Source organism: Piliocolobus tephrosceles, chromosome 1, assembly GCF_002776525.5.
Source record: "Piliocolobus tephrosceles isolate RC106 chromosome 1, ASM277652v3, whole genome shotgun sequence".
NCBI lineage: Eukaryota > Metazoa > Chordata > Mammalia > Primates > Cercopithecidae > Piliocolobus > Piliocolobus tephrosceles.
Genome location: NC_045434.1, coordinates 72961175 through 72987109, shown reverse-complemented (window position 1 = coordinate 72987109; position 25935 = coordinate 72961175). Strand labels below are relative to the sequence as shown.

At 34.8% G+C, this 25935-nt stretch overlaps 1 protein-coding gene across 2 annotated transcripts in view; it reads left to right on the top strand.

Moving 5' to 3' along the window:
* Nucleotides 1–25935, top strand: part of USH2A (usherin) — a 798346-nt gene that overhangs the window by 247239 nt on the left and 525172 nt on the right. The window contains exon 20 of one of the 2 annotated variants that reach the window (XM_023203737.1): nt 9095–9325. In XM_023203737.1, coding sequence (XP_023059505.1) covers nt 9095–9325 — 231 coding nt within the window. Of the gene's footprint in view, nt 1–9094; nt 10634–25935 lie in introns of those variants that run through there. The other variant, XM_023203738.1, reaches the window with a different exon arrangement.

The following is a 25935-nucleotide window of genomic DNA, read 5'->3' as shown; positions in this document are numbered from 1 at the left end:
ACCTTTTTATTCATAATGCATAAACCAATCACCCAGTTACTTCTCTGAGGTTGCCTGTTTTTGTTTCATAATACAATCTTTGTTCTTAGTTATGAATGCATTTTGTTCATTCCTGTCTTCAATAATCCCTCATTAAGCTAGTCACTTTCTGCTCCATGCTAAAAAGGAAAAATTATCATGCAAATGTGGCATGCCATATTAAAAAGCACATTACCAAACACTTTTGTTGCTGTCCTTCAATTAGTTTCCCTTCTTTGAATTTAATTCCATTTGTTGTTAAACTACTGACTTGATGTATGGACTCATGAATCTGAGGCCGCTGCCAAGAAAGTGGGGGAAAAAAATCAAAGCCTCTTCGAAGAGCTGCAAAGGCGAGCTGAAATGAATTTTCTTCACCTTTGACAAGAACACTTGAACAGCAATGGAATCCTCTGATGATTCAACTTGGCTAATTATCCAATTATTTATTTCAAGAATAAAGGCACCATTTTACAATTAAGGAAGTGTAAAGTAGTCTGAGAAATTTGGTAATGACAGATGACTTAAGTAACTTCTAAGATAAACAGTATCTGTGCAAAACTTGTCCCTCCAATTGTTTTCAGGCAGGAGTTCTTGTGTCTTAGCATCAGTGAAATCCTGAGTACACTGAAGGTTTTTTGTTTGTTTGTTTTGCTCTTTCAACAGAAATTATTTCACACTTGTAACCAACGTGTCAAATTTCCATGGCTCTTAAGCAATGTTTAAGTTATATTTCTCTTGATTAAAAGCTTTTGGTTCAAAGCAATACTTTTTAATTGCCTAATGATATAAGTCAGTTCTTAGGAAAGAACCGCACATTTAGGAGTTCATTTGCAATATAACTGAAAAATTCATTGCATGGCAGTAAAACAATTTACTGTTAATTACAAGGAGAAGAATTTGCTGTAGCATGCTCACAGATTGCCATGAATCATGCAGCACTCCTAGAGATTTATAACAGATGTGTAAGTGGGATGAATTAGCAGGGTTTAATAACAGAGACACAAATCATGCAGACTTCAAGGAGCTTTAATTGATATACTAGAATGTGACGGGCATGAATCACTCAGCCATTCAACAGCACTGTAACATATGGTCAGCTCAATATGCCGCATCTTAAATCGGTTGGTGAGTCGTAGGTTGTCCCATATGGTGGAAGCAATATATTTTTCATGATTAAAAAAATGCATCCATTTTTTAAAGAAATATGATTGCAAAGCATGTTTGTTATTGAACAGTCACCTGAATGCCAAACTGCTTTTTTTAAATGCTATTTTTTTTCTTTTAACATGGCAGCTTCTCAAAATAAATAGGGGCTACTCCTTGTAGTACCAGATCGCTGGAGGCATTATGAGACCAAATCGATGCTTGCTGGCACACTGGATCCGCAGCAAGCCTATAGAAAAGCACAGCTGATGATTGCTGTGATTGTCAGGGAAATCCTTCAGGCTGGGGCAAAACAAACAAATGAAAGGATGATGTCACTTTTAGAGAAGTTCAGGAATACCCAGCTCTGTACATTGAAGAAAATGAGTTGGATGAGAGATCCCTACTTAGTAGGGTAAGAAAGTGGCTGTGATAAATAATACCATGACCCCTAATGTAACAATTGGATGTAACATTTTATACTAACTTCTTAATTAAATGCTAGGTCCTTCAGGGGCATTTTAAAAGAAACACTGGCTGGTCATCACATAGATGGTAGCACCAATTCCAAGGCATTCTTAAAGAATTATTTCAGTATCTGCAAACAGGTCCCCTAGTTGGAGACTGGTAACTGGTAGTGTGCAAACATGTTTTTATTGGAACTGGGATCTGGCAGCTTTTGGAAAAGCTTTTGCTGCATTAGTAAATCTGACAGACTTGAAAAAGGAATATTGCAGCCTTAGAACTGTGGCTGCCAGAATTTAATGTCAACAATTAAAATTTATTTTGATCCTTACCTAGTGTTTATTACTGTTTGTATACACAACAGACCTTACTAATACAGAGATGCACTATTAGATGGAATTACCATCTGTTCAGAGTGAAATGTTGGCATCTGTCTTAGACGCTAAAACTAAAATGATATTATTTCTAACAAAACAAAATTAACTGCTTTTTACTCAACAACTTTAATTTGTAGTGTGTAGTTATATCCAAGGAAAAGGCTTATTTGTGAACTATGTGATGACCTCTGTGGCCAGGTCTGTATTTAGATATGCGACTTTACCAGGGGCTCTACTGGCCTTTTTGGCATGTGGAAATGGCATGTAGAAATCACACTTTCAATACACAATTTTAGCTTTATAATGTGCTATGTATCCTACAAGTCATTAAAACAACACAATCAAACTATGTAAAAATCGACTGAATCAGAGAGACTCTAGTATGCAAAATATTTTGACAGATGTGCCCTAAAAAACTGCAAGGAAAGAAATTAAATAGGCAAATTTCATCAGAACAAAGTTGCCATAGGTCCCACAGTGACACCTTTAGGAAAATACGAACTGTATCTTTCTTCTCTGTTAGACTATTTTAAATTTTCTCTCACATTGACATATATAAAAATTTATATTCAATGTCCCCTCCTTTTAATTTAAAGCCTAAGTATCCTATTAAAATAGGTCTTTAGCTTTTGGAAGTTGGAGAATTTGGAGGATCAAGGACAATGGTAGTTTTCATACTGATGTTAGATCAGTGGTGCTACTTTCTGAGAAACCAGACTTCTATTCTATATATCACAAAATAATAAATTTTGTCACACTAGCATTTAATGCATGTACACAGTGCATTAACTGTAACTGTAGTACATTTATTTGTGCTGGAGGAGACTTGAAAATGATGAAAAAATCAATACTTTGCTGTCAGAGAAGCAAGTGTTACGATGCATTTAAGTAGTTAATTGCATAAGCCCCATAAAAGCTTCAAGTTTGGGTAGCAAGGATGCCATAATTACAGTCCAAGCAACTACCTTTTAGTAATGGTGGACTTTAGGGAACGGTGGTTGCTGTCATGATTGCTGCTATATGTGCAGTTTCGAAATAATGGATCCTCTTCTCTCTTCATGTGTAGGATGGTAGTTTTGTGCAAATGATTGTGATCGCCAGAACAATAATAACTGGTTAAGGTAATGTTTGTTCACCATGTTCACTGAACTTCTGTAAAAGCAGGATTTGCTAGCTTTTCTTTATGTCACAGAACACATAGACAAATCATATTTGTATGTCATGCTAAGGTAAAGGAACAAGGTGGCTGAGAGCTGAAGGGGATAAACCAGAGGGGCTCCTGCTGGCTTCCCAGGAGCGAAGAGGATCAGGATGTCTGGCACCCATTCATGGCTAATTACCTTAGAAGTACTGCTTTAAATTATTCAATCAAAGAATTTTGAAACTGGAAGAGGTCCTAGACATAATCAAGCCTGTCACTCTAACAATTGAAGTAACTGAAGAATAGAGAGACCTAATAATGGATTAACCAGTGTTCCAAAATTAGGGTCTTAAAGAGCTCATCTAGAGCCTACATTTTCTCTTCTCCAGATCTTCCAGTAATATGTGCTCCTGAAGATGACTTGTCAACAAAGAAGAAAGTGGCAAAATATATTTTATTCTTTCTTCCCTGGTCAGATAATAGACAGTCAACAAGGTGGTGTTGAGTTATCCCTGAGAGTTTCTGGTGAAAACTTTTCTTCTTTAGGACACTGATTGGTGAGCAGCTACAGTGGCAAAGCTGCAGCAGAGAAATCATGGCTCATGACCTGGACTTCTTGTTTGTGTCCTGGTCCCAGTGCCCTTCTGCAAGTGTTTTGGCCTAGTAGGGTTTGGCAAATTGCTTTTCCTGGCATAGTTTTGCATTTCTGTGAAAAAGTCAAAATCATTTTCTATTGACAGGATGCTTATTAAGACTGTCTTATGTAGTCTGCTCCCCACCCACCCCTGAAAGGCAGAACGACTGTTTATTCTTGAATTCTTGTCATCATCATAGAAAGTTGATGATGTCTTAAGATGTTGACACAGCCATACAGTCTTCATAGGCCAAAAATGAACAGATTCCTTGAAAACAAATGAACAGATTCCATTTTAAAGACCAGTACCTCAGAAAGAGCTTTGTTCAGCTTTTAGTTCTTATCCTATGGTGCTCCAAATGCCATATGATAACATTTTATAAAAGAATATCTATACATCAAATAGATAGACAAGAAATCAGATTACTCCTATTAAAAATACAAATGCCATTTTAAAAGTACAAGAATTTTGTACTTTTATCCCAAGCGAAAATAGACATTTTATTCTTAGACATGACGGATAATGAACATTCATTTTAAACTTTGTATATTATTCTTAGAAATAATGAATATTGAAGATTCATTTTAAACTTTACATTTACAAAACAATTTTCTATGTAAATACAGATAGATTTTGAACATAGATGAATTATATTCCTTAATAACATATAATTTGAAAGATTTGTTCTTGTAATGATAGTGCCTTGTATTTGTATAGAAACTTGTTTTGTAAAACATAAAGCAAATATACATATTGTTGTAGAAGCAATTGTTGTCAACATATTTCATTGAAAATGTATCCTCATGTTGCAGATGGGAAAGCTGAAGCAGATATGTGTTAAGGGATTTTTCCAAAATCACACAGATTTAGACATTAAAAAGTGAAATATAATTTTTAAAAGTCTACCAAATCCCTTTCATTATTCAGTGTTGTCTCCTAACGAACTGTTTTGTAAATTAACAAATCTTTAAAGATCATAGTTATTTTTACCTGTAGTTCCTTTCCTTTGAAAATCTGATGAATAATTCATCATTACCCCAATCTCATGGTGATTCTATGTGCATGTATGTGTGTGTGTTTAATGGTTCAGGAATATCTATTTTTCTTCATATTCTACTTGTATGTATGTGACACCAGTCTAGTTTAATTGATTGACAATTTCACTTAATTCCCCCTTCCAGCCTTAGAGGAACTCTGAAAAGAATAACTCAGTAGGATGTTCACCCTTTCAAACAGGCTTAGTTGACTCCTGTATGTGAAACTGTAAAATACACCTGCTGGAATGTTTTTTGTTTTGTTTTTCTTTTAAGCAAGAGAATAAAAAATGTACTCTAGTTCTATTCATTCTCAGGAATTGAATTCTAAAGGACAGTCCCATTACTTGGTGGAATAATTCCTCTGGGAATCAAGAGTTGCTCTACTATTTAAAGTTTAAATGGTAAACATTAATTTTAGTGAACTCTCAAGAATTTCCCTATTGATTAGAATCACTTGGCCAAATTAAAATAAAAATGTGTGCTCTAATTTTCTATAGTTATTACACAAAAACGACAGAGTTGCTAGAATTCCTTTTGTTTAGTTTTGTATTACTCTTAATCTATATTCCTGATTAAGACGTAATTTTTGGACTATGCTACAGATGGGGGAAGGAATCTGATTTCTGTGGTGGTGCTGAGCTTCAACATTAGCTCCATTGAGTTGAGTGGTTGGAGTAGAGATGTATCAACTTTCAAACAAATGGGACCTGGAAAAAGGCTGCTTTCAAATAGCAATGAAACTCTTCAGTTTTTAAGACGTATAGGAGATGTATTCATTCTTCTTCATTTAGTTAAAATGGAAATCCTATTCTCAACACACCAAATATGTATAATCTGTGATTCTTTATCTACATCTTTGATGTCCAGTATGGTAGTCATGAATCATATGTAGCTATTTAAATTTAAAATACAGCTTATTAAAATTAAGAAATTTGAAATTCAGTTTCTCATTCTCACTAGCTGCATTTCAGATGCTCAATACTCTAATTATAAGGCTAGTGGTTACCATATTAAACATTATAGACCTAGAACATTTCCTTCATTGGAGAAAGTTCTATTGGATAGTAATGGTCTAGTAGTTTTGGGCTGTTGGATATTACTAGACTAGTTTATGAAACTAAAAAGTTCTGGTCTCTGTGTCCCAAAACTCTAGGGATTCTAGCAAATTACAATGTAAAAATTTTGTAATTGGTTCTTCATTGCTTCCCTGAGCCCAGGACTGAAAAATATTTGACAACCTTCCTTTCCCAGTTGAGATCATAGCCAAGAATGGCCTGCTAAAATTTTAATACAAATATGTAACTCTAAACTCTGAAGAGAGACTTGGTGGGTGAAGAAATTTCTGAATGACTTAGCCTTTTATTTTGTTTTGGATTATTTTGAAGTGAGATCATAGCCTGTAGAATGAAATCTTTGAGAGTCTACCATTTAACTGATTTTTAGCAGAAAAAAATGCTAAGAGAAATTACGCATATAATTCACAGATTCATACATATATTAAAATAAAAATATCACATGGGCTGCAGTGGCGGAAAATAACCAGAATTGTTAATTATCTTTCTAACTTGATGAACTTTTTGCTCAGTGCCTTTTCTTTTTTACTAAAAGTTAAAACAGAATCAAAATGAATTGTTTCTCTTTGAGAAGCTGGCCCAAGGTCTAAAAAGTAACAAATAGTAATTGTTCTAAGCTGCTTTACGGTGAATTTCCTTTCATGGTTTAAGGGCTTCAATTCTTATATCCACATCATTTTGATTTATATTTATTGAAACAGGCAATGACTTTGTGTCTGTGTATGGCTGTGTTAACACAGGTGTAAATTAAAAGTCCACAGATGTAGTTTGGGCCCTTAATAAATAGGCTCCGTGATTATGACATTTGTTCCTTTCTCTACTTTCACTTCTCAAATCCAGCAGACACACTTAAAGGGGGAAGGAATCTCAGCTCACAAACTCAACTGTTTAAGGAAAAAAAGAATCAAACCAAAACAAACCTTCATTTTCAATAACTCAGCTGTTAATCTGACCCTCATTTCCAGCAAGTTGTAGGGAAAACCTTAATCTCGGTGACTCCTAGTGTTTCCCAGGAACCTTCAAAGAATTGCCAGTGTCCCACCACCTCAAAGCATGGCAAGGTCCCAACGTATGCAAGGGTGTGAGGCCACTACTGCTCCAAGGCTAAGCTCACTGCTGGTGGTGGGGTCACTTCAGGGCCAGGGTGCTCTCTAGGACCAAGAGACTGACCAAAGTTAGGTGCCTGGACCATTGTATGTAAACTGCTGAACTCACAGGCTTGTTATTTTGTGCTGATGCTCTGTTTAACATTCAGAGTGGTTATTGCTCGTTTGCTTTAATTTAGATCAGTTTTTAAGCTTTAAAAATCAGAAAATTGCATACAAAAGGAGCTTTTTGACCATAGAAGATGTACAGATGGCAAATACACATATGAAAGATGTTCTATATCATATGTCATAAAGGGAAATGCAAATTAAAATAAGATACCACAACATACCCATTAGAATGACCAAAATCTGGAACACTGACAACAAATGCTGATGAGGCTGTACAGTAGCAGGAATGCTCATTCATTGCTAGTGGAAATGCAAAATGGTACAGCCACTTTGGAAGACAATTTGGCAGTGTCTTGCACAACCAAACATGCTCTTACCATATGATATAGTAATTGCACTTCTTGGTATTTACTCAACAGAATTTAAAGCACAAAAGCCTGATATATAATTAGATATACGCATATATATGCACATCATAGCAGCTTTATTCACAATTGCCAAAACTTGGAAACAACCAGAATATTCATCAGTAGATTAATGAATAAATAAACTATGCTACATCCAGACAAGGGAAAATTACTTAGCATTAAATGAGCTATCAAATGATGAAAAGACATGAGGGAAATGTAAATGCATATTATTCAGTGAAAGAAGTCAGTCTACAAAGGCTACATGCTGTATGATTCCAACTATATGACATTCTGGAAAAGGCAAAACTATGGAGATGAGTAGTTACCCAGGGTAGGGAGAAGGAGAGATGAATAGGCAGGGCACAGAGGATGTTTTGGGTAGTGAAAATTTTCTGTATAATAGAATAATGATGGATTCATGTCATCATACATTTGTCCAAACCCAGAGAATGTAAACACCATGTGTGAGCCCCAGTGGAAACTATGGACTTCGAATGATAATGATGTGTCAATGCAGATTTATCTACTGTAGCAAATGAACCATTTGGGTGCCGGATGTTGATACTGGAAAAGACTGTGCATGAGTGGGGAGATAGGGTAGAACTCTGTATCTTCTTCTCAGTTTTTTATGAACATAAAACTGCTCTTAAACAATAGAGTCTATTGGGTGTAGTGGCACCTGTCTCTAGTCCCAACTACTTGGGAGGCTGAGACAGAAAGATTGCTTGAGCCCAGGAGTTCCAGGCTATAGTGAGCCATCTTTGTGCCTGTGCATAGCCACTGCACTCCAGCCTGGGTAACAATGTGAGACTCCATCTCTAAAACAAACAAACAAACAAAAAGGTTACCCCTGGCACATTGCCTATGGTGTAGCCATGTTCCACAGGAGCAATCAAAAATAAAAATAATACAAGTCTTTTTAAAAATGACTTTCTGACGTATTTTTACACAAGCATAAAGTTTTGGTAAACCTGTGTTAATATTCCTGCATTACCCATTGGTTGGCACGGATTATGCTTGGCCCCTGTAAATTACAGCACTGAGTTGAAGCCACTTTAAGGCGAGGGCCTCTGCCCTATGGGTTTAGTGCTAGTCATCGGCTGTAGGTTTCACTGCAGGATCCTTTGGCTCCAGGGTGAGGCAGTTTTTACTCAGCCAAGGGAATTTCTACACAGAAGCGGGCAGCCATGAGTCATCAGAGACCAACAGGCACAGAAACTGGGCCATTGGGGTACCTCCTTGGTAAAGGGACTGTGGTTGGGGCACCACCCAAATTACAGCAGCTACTATAATATATAATATCTATTATTTAGCTAAAAAGAATAGAGAAGTTATTTTCAAGAAAAAATTTAATTTGAAAGTTTTGTGTGAAGTATGTTGGCTATTTAAATTTTGTTTCACTGCATTTAAGATAAACTCTCTTTTCAGTTCCTAGAACCATAGAGATACTTGAAACCACAACTGATTTGATTTTAAGTGTGATATATACAAGTACATATATGCATATATGTGAATATGTATATCTAGAGACAGAAACCAAATTCTTGAATGTAACAAGTGTTTTCTAATATTTAGCACCAGCACAACTGAGGCCTCCTCTAGTTAAAGGAATCAACAGCACAACAATCCATCTTAGGTGGTTTCCACCTGAAGAACTGAATGGACCCTCTCCTATATATCAGCTGGAAAGGAGAGAGTCATCTCTACCAGCTCTGATGACCACGATGATGAAAGGAATCCGTTTCATAGGAAATGGGTATTGTAAATTTCCCAGCTCCACTCTCCCAGTCAATACAGACTTTACTGGTAAGTGTGTTTGACATTGCTTTATTTAGGAGACACGAAGCTCCAAAATGTTTTCTATTATTTTGATATCCCTTTACAATGAATTTTTATTATACGTACTTAGAGAAATACTAATTCAGCCCTTCAATAACTTTTGCATGATTGTGTCAGCATGTCCATCTTTACAGAATTCTGGGGAAAAAAAAGTCAGGTAAGTGAAGGAAAGGAAAAAAAAAAGATGCAGATGAAGAAGCAGCCTTATTGGATCAAAGTATGTGCTTTGTATTTGTATTTTTGAGAAGTATTTGCCAGGATGTGTTTCTTGAAATATTATTCACTGTGTTCTCTGAGCAAATGAGTTTGCAAAATGCCTTCATGCTATTGGAGATTCTCAGTGTGCACCAGGTTACTAGAACTCCAAAAAGCATTGTAAGAATGCTATTTAACTTTGCTTAGCTAATCATGCCTAACAGATGTTTGATGTAACATTTTCTTTTTCTTTCTCTCGCTCTTTCTTCCTTTTTTCACTGTGGCAACTTAATATCTCATGTTCTATGAAGAACATTGTGGGAAAAACTAATCCCAGAGGAAACATAACTCCTCTAGGCCAGGACTACGGTAAAGCAAGTGAGGCTCTTGCCTCAGTCACAAAATTTAAAGGCACTAAAAAACTCAGTGTTGATGTAAATATTTTAATTCAGTATTTTTAAAAATGAAAATCAATGTGAAAACACTACAAAAATATTATCAAAAGCTTAAATAAAGACAGATTGGACCCTGTACTGGCACAATCCTGCCTCACTGGCCTTACCCTGCTCCTGGCCTTACTAGTACCAAAATATTTTGGAAGTCCTATGACCTCTGTGAATTACAGCTTCTAATAACATGATTTCAGTATAGCCATAAAAAATTCAACTATTTATATTACATACTTCACTTATCCAATTTTTTAAAAAGTTTACAAGGTATAAGATATATATTATTCTGTAAACTCATAAAGATGTTCATTTAATTATCCATGAGAAAGTCATTTTGGAGCAAATAGTCTTTAAAATACTGCATATGTGAAGACAATGAAATGGAATTAGAGCTATAAAAATTTATATTGTTTTATTTTTACCTAAAATAGTAAATAGTTTGCTTTTCGTTGAGGCTGGCTGCGGATGCACCTTTGTAATGAATCATGATTATATTCTAGCTGAGATATATTGAGATTAATGCATGCTTAACTAGTCTCCCAGTACATCAAAATCATCGCAGAGTATTAGAAATTGAACCATTGAGCTAAAATGCTCGACTTCTGCTTTATATTCATAAAATGGCAAAAAAGAAAAGAAAAAATAGTTAGGGAAAAGGAATACATGAATAATAGTAAAAATATTTTCCCAAATGAAAATAGAAACTACCTCCCTGGTCCAATATTTGGCTTGTGTTGTGTTTCTTCCAAGAAATAGCATCCGTTTCCATTCAACTGGGCATAGCTGCTGCAAGGATGTCAGCTTGGATTTGCAGGCTAGCCAGCAGACAGATTTTTGATGGGATCACCTACTGTTGTTGCAGTGAAAGATAGAGTGGCCCGTCCACCGTTAATAAATTTAGTCATCATAGCTATCTCCCTTGCCGGCCTTATACTCTGAGGTGCAAGGGCTAGGGGCAGATGCAGTGTCTGGGAAGTTTTCCAAATTCCTCTTTAAAAAAGTTAGGCTGTAAACACTGGCCTCACTAAGCGGGATCCTTCTGTCTATAACAAAGCCTCCAGCTGCACAGAAAATGTGCTTGGAGTACACATCATTTGAAGGACAAGGCAGGGAGATCACAATTTTGGCTTGAACTGCTCCCTGGAGCTTTGGTGATTCCTGGAGAGTGAGAAGTTCTTCTGTGTTCAGGCACATTCTGGGACATTGCTGATGGCCTTTTTAATGGTAGCTTGGCTTTACTTTTAAGACTCCCTTTAACTTTTAATATAACCGGGTATATACTAAATTATTGGTTTGATCCTTTGGCTGACTTGCCAGGTTTGGTTGAATAATTTTATTGAGTTGTACCAAAGCCTAACTAAATGTCCCCAATTAATGAGCTAGGATAAGCTTTCAAAACCAACTCAATAACTTTCTATAAACTTGCACTTTCCTAAATAGAGAGGTAAGCATACAATTAGCATCTTACATTATTCTTACTGATCTATTATCCTATCCAATCCCTCTGCAACCCTATAAAGTAGCTCTTTTTACCCTTGTAGGGCAGGAGGAAAAGAGGCTCAAGTGAGTGACTTGCCCATTGTGCCACAGCTATTGAATTTCAAGATTGAAATGTGACCTGGAGCCCTCCAAGTTTAAAGGCAAGGTCTCTGCTACAGGGTGGAAAGGAACTTTTGTAGCCTGTTCTTTGGAAGTGTTAGAATAGGAAGTATATAAAAGTAAGAAAGAGGGATAGGAGGTGAAATAATTATCACCCAAACATTCCTTCTCTAATACTGCTAAACTTTTTGGATTTGTCTTTCAGTTAGTTTCAGCTCACAAACAGCAAGTAGTGTTGGCATTATTTATTCATTTATTTGTATCCCCAAAGACATGTAGGGATTTTTTTTTAATAGCGATTAAACCCAGAGTGTTACTAGGAGCTAGGTGTTTAAGATATAAATAACATTATGTGAAATGGGCTGAAGTTCTATGCGTTAAACAGTGCTTTCAACTTATATTCCTTTATATTTCATGCAGTTTTTATATTCTGAGACAAATTTAATGAGCAAATCCTTGAACCCTCTAATATGATGAATTACATTTTTAAAAGTTAATAACTTTAAGATAAACTAAGATGTCCTTTGTTTTGAATTATTCAATTCAAAATCTCAAACTTCAACTAAAATGACTTCTGAATAGAAATATCTATTAGTACTCAAAGACAAATATAAGGTTGATGTACATAATTATACATATTTTATATATGAAAAGATAAGTTAGATTGTACCCATCAATGACAGGAATTATAAATGCATTCATAACACATTTCATGGCAATGAGCATTATGTTGAAAGTCTCAGTAAGAAATATCTCATTATTGTAGTACAAGAAAGGGATATCTTATACAACTTAGGCCTCTTTCATATTTGCTTTAAATATTTTTATCTTACACAATAGAAAGAGAATAATTCAAGCATATGAATATATGCCCTAAAATGTTGTTTAATATTGTAAATTATCAAACTTAATACTGTAAATAAACTCTGTCAATTTCTACCTTCGGGCAGAAGAAAGAACCAGCAAAAGCTATTTTGAGACTTGTTTTTGCTTCCTTTTCTTTTCTGATACAAGTGTTCTTTTAAAAATCTAATCTCCAGGAAGAATGTATTATCAGTCATTTACATCATAGTTTAAATTTAAAATAATTAACTCTCTGTATATGATTATGAGGACTTCAAAAAAGATTAACTGATAAATTAGTTTCAAATCCAGGCCCCATTATTTATTAGCTAAATGTAATTAGACAACCCACTTAATCTTTTTTGTGCTTCTGTTTCCTTTTCTTTAAAATTAAAATAATTCCACTTACAATATTGGTATCTAGCAGGTAGGTGAGGATTTAGAGTAGATAGCCCACCTAATGAACTTTGCACGGTGCCTACCACAAAGATTATTTAGTACTCATTAAACATTAGCTATTAGTTATTATTCATTTAATAAATATTTATTAATTGCCTACTATGAGACAGGAGATTTCCTGAGTGAGAGTATTCTGCAGTTATAAAATCAACATTCTATTAATTTATTTGCTGTTACACATGCAAAATATGTTTGCTCAAATGTTATATCTGGGGCATGAGTAATATGCAATATTCCATATTAAAATGTGATACTTAATTTTGCCATTGAAAATAGTTAAATTAATTGACCTAGTGGTGAGGACTTCGGCAAACTACTTTTCTGAGTGTTTAATGTTGCTAATCTATTAAATTGAGGATTTTGTTGGGTGATCAATGCTTCAAACCTCTAAAATTCCAATTCTATGACTGTAGAATATTTAGGAGGCGCCCCAATCCAAAATACAGGCTGTAACTGTGGCATCTGTGAGTTAAAAAACACTTAGAGTTTAAAATAAATTGTTTTCTATAATATTATGTTTATTAATACAATTTAAGATTGATATAAATTTACTGTTTTTCTCTAATAATTTAAGAAACTTAGTGATATGGGCAGAATTCAACATAAAATAGATATTCAATTATTGGGTCATATCAGATGTTATAAAAACGGTAGAAAATTAAAATAGTTTCATGATCTTGTAATTGGGCAATGATATAAACAATGATGGTGAAAGAGTCCCCCGGTTACATGGGGTTAACAATACATTCTTCTTCCACCACAGGAATAACAAATAGAGTCTCCCCTCCCGTATGCAACTAGAAGGGGGTATCGCTGTGTCTTTGGAGAAGAAAAAATCATGCTCATTTTTTTTTTCAGGAATGCAGAGTAAATCTACTTGATTTACACAAAGAATTTAGTTCTTTCCTTGTAATGCTAGTAATCCAAATGGAACCTGGTAAAAACAGCAACTAAAATACTGCTCAGATTGGCATTCCAAAGGTGACCCTCTTTCTCCTTGTCACTTATTTTTTCCTATTAGTGAAAACAGGTCCATGATCATTTGGGGGAAGGTTTGACTATTGTAGTATCCAGATGCCAATCACACCAGCCTTTTAAACTGCCTTTACTGGCGACCCTGCCCAGAAATCAGGAACTGCCTTTGGGGAGATCTTTGTAGCAAACCACTGGGGAGATGAGCACACACATGCACCTGGATATAATTCCCTTTTATTTGTCTTCACGAGAAATGTGATTACTGATGTTGAATATCTTGCAGATGAGAACTCTGTACAGTTTCTTCATAATAATGATGTTCAAGGACACTAAATGATTGTCATACATTTTTGTATCATAGTATTCACTTTCCCAAAAATGGCTGAACTAAAATGCTTTAGAATACAAAATGCAATTAATTACCAAGGGATGAAAAAAGAAATGCAGCCACCAAAAAATCAATATGTTTTAAGAGCATATTTTTTATTTCTTTTGCTCTATAATATTTGTGCCTTATTGTTATTAGTTTTGATTATTTTTAGTGAATTGGGACATTTAAGCACTTCATTAAAAGAAAGCTGATTATAAGCAGTTATAGCGAAGGTGCAAGTAGGGCAAACTTCTTCAGATAGACTAATTAGTAAAAGCATATTAATTCTGACCTTCAATACCCTTGGTGTCCCAGTATTTGTTTTCCTTGGAGTGGGAGCAAGTATATGCCAGAAAGCACTTGAAAAAAAGAAAAACAAAACAACTAAACAAAGCCCCAGTTCTTTTCAAGACTGATCTAAATCACAAATTTTACCTAACTTTCATGTTAGTTTTTGGTCCTAGTTATTGAAAAACAAATATAATAATCTACTATGTGTCCTAGAAGTTTAATGAACAGGCAGTAATTATACTAAAAAAGTAAAGGAAAGAGTAAGAACATGGTATATGGTATGTAGGAGCAAAGTAAAGGAGAAAATTCTCAGGCAGTGACAAAACTCTGCTGTGTTTTCTGATTATGAAACAATCAGAAGAGATGAGAATGTCTAGTTGAGTTAATCAGTTTGGACTGAAGACAAGGACCAAAATGCATATCTTCTTAGAATAACAGAAGTCACACTGATCCATGATAACTAGAGATATGGAGAAGTAAACATCAAGACTGTATATTTTTTATTATATTTAGTAAAGAAGTATAAGTAAATTCCTAGGAAATGCCTTCAGATGACATTGATGGCACTGACAGATGGGAGAGGACCATTATTTCCCCATTCACCAAATTCATCATCAGGCCAATTTAAGAATGCATATGTTTTAACCCTTGCCTTTTAAAAGTGACTTATTTTGAAGTACATTCCTATAAGTTTCCCTTTGTTTGAAATATTAATATGAGGTATCTGGTAAGTTGAGCCAACACTGAAAACAAACTGTTTTTGTTAGCTGTTAGCAGTATTTTAGTTAACTTAAAGCATCTGTTTTTGTCCATCACTGTTAAAATTTTTCAAAAGGCATTGTCACCTGATATACAAACCACACATGTATTCCTATATACTCATGCCACATGCATGAACGTATGTTTTCCATGAAGTCTCTAGGTTTTCCGCAACCACTCAGTGGGTTCTCCTTGCCTGCTGCCTAGACAGAGCCAATTTATCAAGACAGGGGAATTGCAATGGAGAAAGAATTTAATTCACATAGAGCCTGCTGTATGGGAGACTTGAGTTTTATTATTAGTCAAATCAGTCTCTTGGAGAGTTTGGGGATCAGAGTTTTCAAGAGTAATTTGGCTGGTGGGGGGCAGGGAAGTGGGAGCGCTGATTGGTTGGGTCAGGCATGAAATCCTAGGGAGTCAAAGCTGTCCTCTTGTGGTGAGTCAGTTCCTGGGTGAGGTCCACAAGATCAGATGAGCCAGTTTATCAATCTGAGTGGTGATAGCTGATCCATGGAGTTAAAGGTCCACAAAATATCTCAAGCACTGATCTTAAATTTTCCAATAGTGATGTTATCCCCAGGAGCAATTTGGGGAGTTTCAGAATCTTGCAGCTGGAGGCTGCATGGCTTCTAAACCATCATTCCTAATCTTTTAGCAAATTTTTTAGTCATACAAAGGTAGAGAAGTCCCCAGGCAAGAAGGGGGTCTATTTAGGGAAAAGGCTGTTACCATGTTTGTTTCAAAACTGAATTATAAACTAAATTTTTTCCCAAAGTTAGGTCAGCCTTTGCCCAGCAATGAGCAAGGACATATTCGAGGTTATAAGTAAGATAGAGTTAGCTAGGCTAGGTCTCTTTCACTGTCATAATTTTCTCAGTTATAACTTTTGCAAAGGCAATTTCATTTCTATATAGTCTCAAATAATACCTGCTCAAATTGTCTAGCGTCTTTTCTGCCAATATGTTGGTATTTTGGAATCTTTTCAAAGACTTCATTGCTTAAAAAAATGATGTTGCTTGACATTTTGTATCAATATAACACAGATTACTTTTAATTTCCCTTTCATTCAGCTTAAATGGGTAAGAAAAGGAACTTTGAGCAGAAAAAGAATCACAATTGGTCAGCAATGGTAGTGAAACTAGCAGCTTTGAAGATGATTGGTTTTTGATTTAGTAAGATGAGTTATTTTCTGTATGCTTTCTGGAAGAAAATAGTTAAAACATTTAAAAATGTATAGTTACAGTTATTTTATACCAATTACAGCACTCTTGAAGAGTATAGATTAAGTTCCTTTCTATGCAGATAGAGAGGAATCTGGGAACATCACTGTCAAAATGCCACCTCTTTCAAAACTTGGTTCTAGTGCTCTAAATAAATGTTTCAGAAGATTATGCACTAATGTCATTGGCGGCAAATTCATATGGATCTGCAGCCACCTCAATTTTTGCCCTCTCAGAAGAAAGAATTTGATTGATAGGACATAGGCAGATTAAGAGACCAAGGCAAATTTTAGAGCAGGAGTGAAAGTTTATTAAAAAGTTTTAGAGCAGGATTGAAAGGAAATAAAGTATACTTGGAAGAGGGCCAAGTGGGTGACTTGAGAGATGATTTGACCTTTAACTTGGGGTTTTATATGTTGACATGCTTCCAAGGTCTTGCGTCCCTTCTCCCCTGATTCTTCTCTTGGGGTGGGCTGTCCACGTGTGCAGTAACCTACCAGCAATTGGGAGGAGTTGAATGTGCAGTGTGTTTACTGAAGTTTTAGGCATGCTCACTTGAGGCATGTTTCCTTACCAGTTAAGTGTTCCCAGAAGGTCATATACTGATTAAACTCCACCATTTTTCCTCTTAGTGCGCATGCTTGAGCTCACTCCCCCAACTCCTGATCTATCATTGGGAAACTACTGATCACCAGTCTCAGGTGTTTCTATCTATAGGGAGACTGCCTTTCCCTGGCACTGGCTGTGACAAATTCTTATTATTTTAGAGAGACAGTGTAATAACTATCACCTGATGGTTGCCTGACATTTCTGGTGGGGCATTGGAGGGGGTTGTGCTTCTCTTGCCCTGCCCATAGTCTAACTACCAACTATAACACTAATAGTTTCATTTAAGTGGGGGAAATGTTAAGTAATAATATGCAAACCACATTTAAGGTCTATATATTGAAGGAGGCTCACAAACATAGCCGTAGGACATTTGTTTGGAGCTTTGAAAAGGGAGGCTCTGTTCCTTACATTCTCTTGACTAATGAGCCGTTTCCATTAGGAAATTCTTCGACTTTAGTGCAACTTCAAAAGAAAGACATGAGAAAGAAGGAGAGAGGAAGAAACCCTCAAGCCATCTAACATCATCTCTGGTAATGGTGGCCATATCATTTTCACAAGCAAATGATATCCATGAGGAATATCATGAACGAAGAATAAGGACTTAAGGGAAACCTGTGGGAATGATTGAATGATCATCCTTCCAGCAGATAATTAAAAATCAGTGTAGATGCATTTTTCTCAGCTTCTTCGCTTCATTTTTTTTCCTCTCCTGAAACCTGTTCTTCCTTCTGTGTGTACCATCCACAGTGAATATCACTGATTGTCTTAGGCAGAAACCTTGGAACTCTCCTTGAATTGACACTTGAACTATTCATTCCCTTCTTCCCATTCTATCAATGATTCCTCCTCTGGCCATTCTTCCTCAGATGCATCTCTTGGAATTACCTGCTGGTCCTACAGCTACTGCCTAGTCCAGACCTAGGTTGTGGGCTTCTCTGCCAACAGTTTCAGTCTTCTCCAGGCTGTTATTCAAACTAATGATTTTTATTGACATTCTCTTGTGTAAAACCTTTTAATGGTTTCTCAGTGAGAGATGGCCTGCACAAATCCTTTTCTGCTTTCCTGCTTTCTACCCATATACCTCCTCATCTCTCCAGCCACGGACTGGTTTATTCTCCAGCTCTAGACCATTTTTTAGTCCTAGTACTTGAATGTAGCACACTCTCGGATGCCCATCTCTTTGAACATGTTGATACCTTTGCCCGGTATGCTCTCATCTATTTGCAAGTACGTCGCTTTCCTTTCACGTGGCTAATTGCTACTCATCATGAAAGGGTTAGCTTGGCTGTTCCCCTAAATAAACTTCCAGCAACACCAGCCTCCTCCCATGCCAAATCTGGGTTGAGGACTTCTCTTATGTACTACTATAGAAACCAATAATTACTCTATTTTAGCTCTTACCACACTCTACTAAAACTGGTTGTTCAGGGAGTTAAGCTATGAGGACACAAAGGCATAACGATGATACAATGGACTTTGGAGACATGGGGGAAAGTGTGGGATGGGGTGAGGGATAAAGAAACTACCCATTGGGTACAGTGTACACTGCTCAGGTGATGGGTGTACCAAAATCTCAGAAATCAACACTAAAGAACGTATTCATATAACCAAATACTGCCTGTTCCCAAAAAACCTATTGAATAAAAACAACTGGTTGTTTGCTTATCTATGTTTCATGTAGACTGAAATTATGATTATCTTTTTCATGCTTATAACATTTGCATCTTGCACAGCATAAGACATTTACCAGATACTCAATAAATATTTATTAACTAAATGAGTGATAGAAAAGAGGGAAATCCAAAAGATGGATCACTTAGCTATAAGAATTATTTAATGGTGAAATTCATTATGCATTTGAATATAGTTCACCTTTTTAAGTCTACATTTTTGAAAGTATTGATGGGTTAGAGTGATAACTCAATTTATTTAGTCTCTATTGGCCTTAGATGTATAAGAAAGTATATTTTAAACTGTATAGTACCAGAAACAAAAAGAAATTTCTTGTTAATGGTCCTCAGTTATTGGCAAAGTTACTGGTACACCAGTTGTTAGAGCTAGAATGTTCTTTCAGAAATTGTTTTCTGCCCCACCATAGCTATCACATTGTGTTGCTGAAAACTAGGTGGTTGCACATCTCTTAGATACATGATCTCCTTAGGCTTATTAAATTTTGAGGTTAATGAATATTTTGACACTTTTACCTATACATATCATTAGGGCTTATTGCAATAGGTTTAAGATGACAGTCATAATAAACATATACAGTACAATAAAAAGCACTTTTAATCTTGAAAGTGCTTTATAAACAACAGTGATCAATGCTATGGATGGATTAACAGCATCATACTGATTGAATTCTATTTCAAGGGCAATGAAGGTATTGATGTTGGCAATCTAGTTCAGAAAGTGGCAAAGGCTGTAGTAAATAGTGCAGGTTCTGAAGTCAGACTCCCTAAGTTTCAAATCTGGCTCCCCAACATGCTGGTGGGCAACTTTGCACAAATCATTCCCCCAGTGTGAATCTCAGTTTCTTCATCTGTTAAATGGCATGTTGTAAGGTTTCAATGCAGGAATCACTGTAAAGGATTAGTTCACAGTATCTTAGTATTGTGTATGTATTTATGACCAGCATTCTGTAATTCTGGACTTCAATTATGTGCCTTTCCATTGCATACATATATTTTATGTCCCTAAGCCACATAAATCTTGATGATACTTCTTTATGACCTCTCTCTACTACATGGTACTCTGATCATTCACTTTATTTTACTCGTTCTGTGAAACTCTGCCCTTTGTGTTTTGTTGTCATTGTTACCTTTCTTCTTCCACTGGAAGCATACATGTTCTGCATCTCATTTCTCCACATCTGTTAAACAGCCAACTTTGAAGTTATGTGTACTTACAAACCTAACTTTATTTTTCCCCCATCTCCACAATCAGTCTTCTTGAAACTATGTGTTATTTTGTCACGGATGAATCACTCCTCAATCTACTGTCATTTGGATTCTTTTCTTCCACTTCTTTATTGGAAATACTTTCTTCCAGATTATCCATAGTTTTCAAGTCAGTGAAATTTCCTTAATCCTCACGCTATGTGCTAATAAATAATATTGGTGCCATTTTGTCTGTTTAAAAAATAGGAAGAAACTAAATATTTCTCACTAGGTTTCTCCTTCTATTTTCCCTAAACTGTGTTTCAAGCTTTGATACTGCTTTCTACGTCCACCTTTACATGGAAGAGTTTAATCATTCATTTGGTTCGTATGCAGTTTTTTCTTATTTCACTCCACTAGCTGATGTTATGATTGCTGTTGTAAAAAGGATGTTGGGCAACACAAGTATGATTCCTAACCTTAGGGAGCTTAAAGTCTTGCAGTGAAATCATGCATCAAACATGTAATTAAGTAATTACAAGTGACTTCTGTCTTGAGCTATGAAGCATATAAAAAAATCCTCCTGCTGAGAAAAGAGATAGAAGCTGGACAAAATTTCTTAAAAATATGGTTAAAGACATAAGTGAGTAACACTAGGACTTGTGGGATCAAGATCCCAGATATAAGAAAAAACATGTAGGTGAGCCTTTTAAATTATCTTTGTTTTTTTTTTTTTTTTTTTCCTTCTGTTTTGTTTGTTAATTCCTCTATTGCATAGTCTTAGGGAAAATTAAAAAAACAGGCAAAATTTAGACTCTGGGTGGGGTCCTGGTATACATGCTAGGTTTTCAATTGAAATCCTATAAAAGCAAATCATAATAGGCTATTCTTCCTCAGATAAAGCCTCAATTCACCTTAACTACTAATGATACTAATGAGATAAAAGTTATTTTTTCCAAAAATATTTAGATATGATGTGAAAGGAGATCACATCAACCAGAGTCCCAGAGTGTACAAATTTTTTCCTACACAATGTCGGGCATTCAATAAAAAATTAACAGGCATTCCAGAAAATAGGGTCAAATAACCAAAAGGTAAGATAAATAAACCAAAAAATAGAAACAGATCCTCAAGTAATTCAGCTATATAGAAATATATGTTTGCATACCCATATAGGCATATGCACACATACACATATAGGTATATATGCATATATCCAGACACAGACTTTAGAATAACTATAATTAATATTAGCAACAAAATCAATGAAAATGTTCAGAATTTAAGCAGCAAATGGGAATATATTAGAATAGGAATTATAGAGCTGAGTAACAGCTGAAGTTAGAATCTCAGTAGATAAAATACCAATTCCATCACTGATAAAGTAAATAGTTTCATTCTTAATATCGTATGCAACAATGTAAGTTGGGAGCAAAATATATATAAAACACCTATTTGTAGCCATTTATAGCAACAGTGCAGAGCTACTATGCTTAAGTGAAGAAAAGCAAATGAATTGAGTTGCACACAGCTGGAATTATTGAGCTCAAGCAGAGGCATTAGTATATCTGGTAAAGGAATAAAAACTGGAATTCAGGGCTACAAAAGTAGCTCAGATTTGGAGGGTAGGTGCCCAGAGAGAAGAATGATGCTGAAAAATAATCCAAAAATTCTGTGTAACAATTCTTTTTTGGGTCCTTGGCCAACATTTAGAATAATACTATGAGAAACATAGCAGAGAAGACCTGCTTGGTAGCTGGAGCTAAGCAGAGATTTCAGAGGTAACATAGAGCTAAGGATACACACATGGAGTTTAGACTTAACCAGAGTAGAGAAACCTTGGTGAACACTCTGAGCTTTCACTCAACTGTCCAAAAGTCCGTCCTTTATGAGTAAATTCCCACAATTCCCATGCTGTAGGAATAAGGGCTATTCCTTAGTAACACTGAGATAACTGAAACAGATTCACCATAGTGACGCCTAAAGCCAAGGCTTAGTAAGGTCAAGGTAATCTGATAATTTTACTTCCTGTCAAAAGAGAATTTTGCATTCATTAGTAAAAGATGAAATAATCCAGAGGTTTTACTGTGGGTCATCCATGAAGTGACCAATAGTGAAATATTAATAGTCGATAGAGGCAGACGAAGACTTCAAAATAACTTCAGTTAATGTTAAGAGAAAATAAAGGACAAGGTGGACAGAAAGGATGATAAGATAAAAAATATTTCAATGCAAAATTGTAATCTGTACAGTAATTAATAGGAAAAATAGTATGTAAAGTAAAATACCTGAAATGAAGAGAGTATTGATGAGTTACACAGATGGAACGTTGCAGAAGGCAAGATTAGAGAACTCAGTGGTCGATTGTAATTGTCCAAACTGAAGCATAGCAAGAAGAAGTGAAAACATGAAAAAAAGAGCAGCGTGTAAGAGACATATGGAACATAGGTGTATTTGAGGACCCAGAAGGAAAGGAGTGAAAGAATGAGACGAGTAATATTGTAGAATAGCCAAATATTACTAAATATGAAAAATAAAAAGCTTAGCAAACCATAAGCAGGGCAAATATAAGGAAAGCCATATCCAGGTATATTATAATCAAATTGCTTAAAATAAAAGACAAAGAAAAACTGTCAGAAGCACCTGGGAAGGGTGGGGAGACAGTGGAACAAAAATGAGAATGATGTCTGAGTTTTCGACAACAACAAAAAATGAATGCCAGAATATAATGGAATGATACTTTTTAAATGCTAAAATTATTTTTTTTAACAATAATAGCATCAAAAGAAAACTACCGGTCAAGATTTCTGTACCCAGGAAACATATCCATCAAAAATGGTAAAATAAAATATTTTTCCTAGCAAAAGAGTTGAAAAAGTTATCACCAAAGGACTGGCATTATAAAAATCATAAAGTGTATTAGGACATAGGCAAAGATCCCATAAGGAAGTACAGAGCTGCAGGAAAGAGTGCAAATCTCTAGAAATGGTAAATAGGTATGTAAATAAAAAGTAATATTTATGATAAAGGACATGAAAATCATAGTATGAAGTTGATAACATATGTAAGCAAAATGTATGCCATCAATTATTTTGTCACAAATGATGAGGGGGTCTATATGGAGTTAACTGTGGTAAAATCCCTAAGAACTTAGGGAAGTTGAAGAATATAAAGTAGGCCACAGTAGAAAAAGGATCCAGATTATGATCACGAAGGTAACAAGCAAAAGAATGATTTAAAAAAATTAATGTAGGGAAACACCAAATATTAAATAAAAATAGATTAAGCTGATAAAAGAGTTTGACGGTGGCAAGAAGAAGACAGAAACAAAGAGCAAATGTGAGGAATAAAAGGACAAATATCACCGTGGTAAACATGAACCCAACTATATCAGTAGTTGCATTAAATCTAAATAGTCTACCCAAATAAGCATAAAAGTTATCGGATTGTTTTAAAAAATAAAAACATATGTTGTTTATTCTTATAAACATTCTTTAAAGACAAAATATGAAAACAAAGAATGAGACACGATATATCGATATGTAGATAGATATTAAGACAATAAATGTTAGTAGACATAATGGAGGACATTTCATAATGATAAAAAGATCAGTTCAATAGAGGGACGTATAATCCTAAATTTAGGGGCTACTTATAGCTTCAGATATGTATATAAAACTGAAGTTGACAGAAATAAACAGAGAAATAAACAAATCCTCATAATTGAAGATATAAATCCCCATCTAATATTTTGACAGAAAAAGTACACAAAATATTAGTATAGCTATCAAAGATTTGAAAATGAATTAACAATGACGTCTGTATATAAAACATGTGACATATAATTGTCATATGTAGAACATTACTTCCAACAACTATATAATATGCATTTTTGAGGAACACATAGGACATTTTCCAAAATAGTTAATATCCTGGGCTATAGAGATCTTATAATTTTTTTAAATTTATTTAAGAGATGGGGTCTTACTGTGTTGCTCAGGCTGCTCTTGAACCTCTGGACTCAAGCAGTCTTCCCACCTCAGTCTCCAAAAGTGTTAGGATTACAGATGTGATGAGCCACTGCATTCTGCTTGATCTCATGATATTTCAAGTTCTCTGACAACTGTGGAATTAAACTAGAACTCCAAATATAAAATATAATCAGATTGGAAAATATCCCTGGCTCAAAAAGAAATAATGGAAATTAAAAGTTATTTTTATCTAATTATAATAATGCCTTTATATATAAAAACATTGTATGATGGACAATATCAGGAATCTGATATTGCTTTATAGCTTTCAATGCATATATTAGAAAAAGGGAATAGTTAAAAATCAATTATCTAAGCTTCCAACTCAAGAAGAAACCAGGAAATTAAAGCAGCATATGAAACCCAAAAAATATTTGAATGAAAGAAATTATAAAAATAAGAAAAATCAATGATATAGCAAACAGAAATGTAATGGACAAAACAAGTAAGGCCAAGAACAGAGTCTTAGAAAATTTGGGAAAAAAAATTCTTTGCAAGTGATCAAGGGAAAGAGAAAGTTCAGATTACTACTCTCAGGGATGCAAAGAGCCATTACTAGAAATCTTACAGACGTTAAAAAAATAATAATAAACCTAATAATGTATTAAGAACAGCACTATGCTAAAACCTTGACAATACAGGTAAAATACAGAGATCCTTTGCATGGGAGAAAATCTCCAAATTTAAACTAACATAAGAAGATATAGAAAATCTATGTGGTCCTAGATGTGTTTTAAAAATGAAATCTATAGTTAAGTCTTTACATAAAGAAAACCCCAGAACAGGTGGCCCGACTGGTGGATTTCATCAAACAATTACAGTAGAAATAATAGCAATCCTACACAAACTCTTCCAGAAAATAGAAAATTGCAATGGTTTCTGTCTCATTTTATGAGGTCAGAAGAACTTATAGACTAAAATCTGACAAATAAATTAACATAAAGGAAAACACAGGTCCATAATGATCCCAAAGTAGATTCTAATATTCTTTCTCTGTGTGTATGTGTGTATATGTTTTTGTGTGTGTATGTACATGTATATATATAAATAAAATATTATATCATGACCATGCAGGTTTTATCCCAGTAGTGTAAGTGTTTCAAAATGTATGTGATTCACCACATTAACATAGTAAAAATGAATCATTCTAAATTTTCACCACAGGTTTCACAAATGCATTTAATAAAACATAACTATTCATAACAATTCTCAGCAAACTAGGAATGAAAGAACACATCTTAATAACTGTTTTTGTAAAAGACCTCTAATAGTAAAATATCAAGTGCTTTTTCCCAGAGGTCAGGTACAGGATAAGGAAATACACTATCAACGCTTTTATTTAATGTTGTACTGGAAGTACAGTACTAGCCAGAGCAATATAGCAATAAAATAAATAAGTAAATAAATAAATATTAGGTATGTCAAAGAAGAAGTAAACCATCCTTATTTGTAGATGTCATTATTTGTATTGATGTCAAAATAATATATAAACTATTCCGTGTACTCAGTAAACTTAACAAAGGTGTTGGATAAAAGTCAATGTACAGAAATCCAATGTTTCTATTGGATAGCAAAAACCAAATAGAAAATGAAATGTTTAAAAGTACCATGCATACTAGAACTAATACACATAAATGACTTAGAAACAAGTCTACTAAAAGGTAATGTAGGACCTCTACTCTGAAAACTACAAAAAAATTATTGTGAGAAATTAAAGACCAAATAAATGGAAAGATATGCCATACTCATGGATCTAAAGACTTAATACTGTTAAACAGCCAGCCTTTGTAGTTTGATCTGTAGAATCCATATAGTCCCTCTCAAAATCCTAGGATTTTTGTAAAAATTGACAAACTAATTTTAATATGTACATGAAAGAAGAAAGTACTTAGAATAGCCAA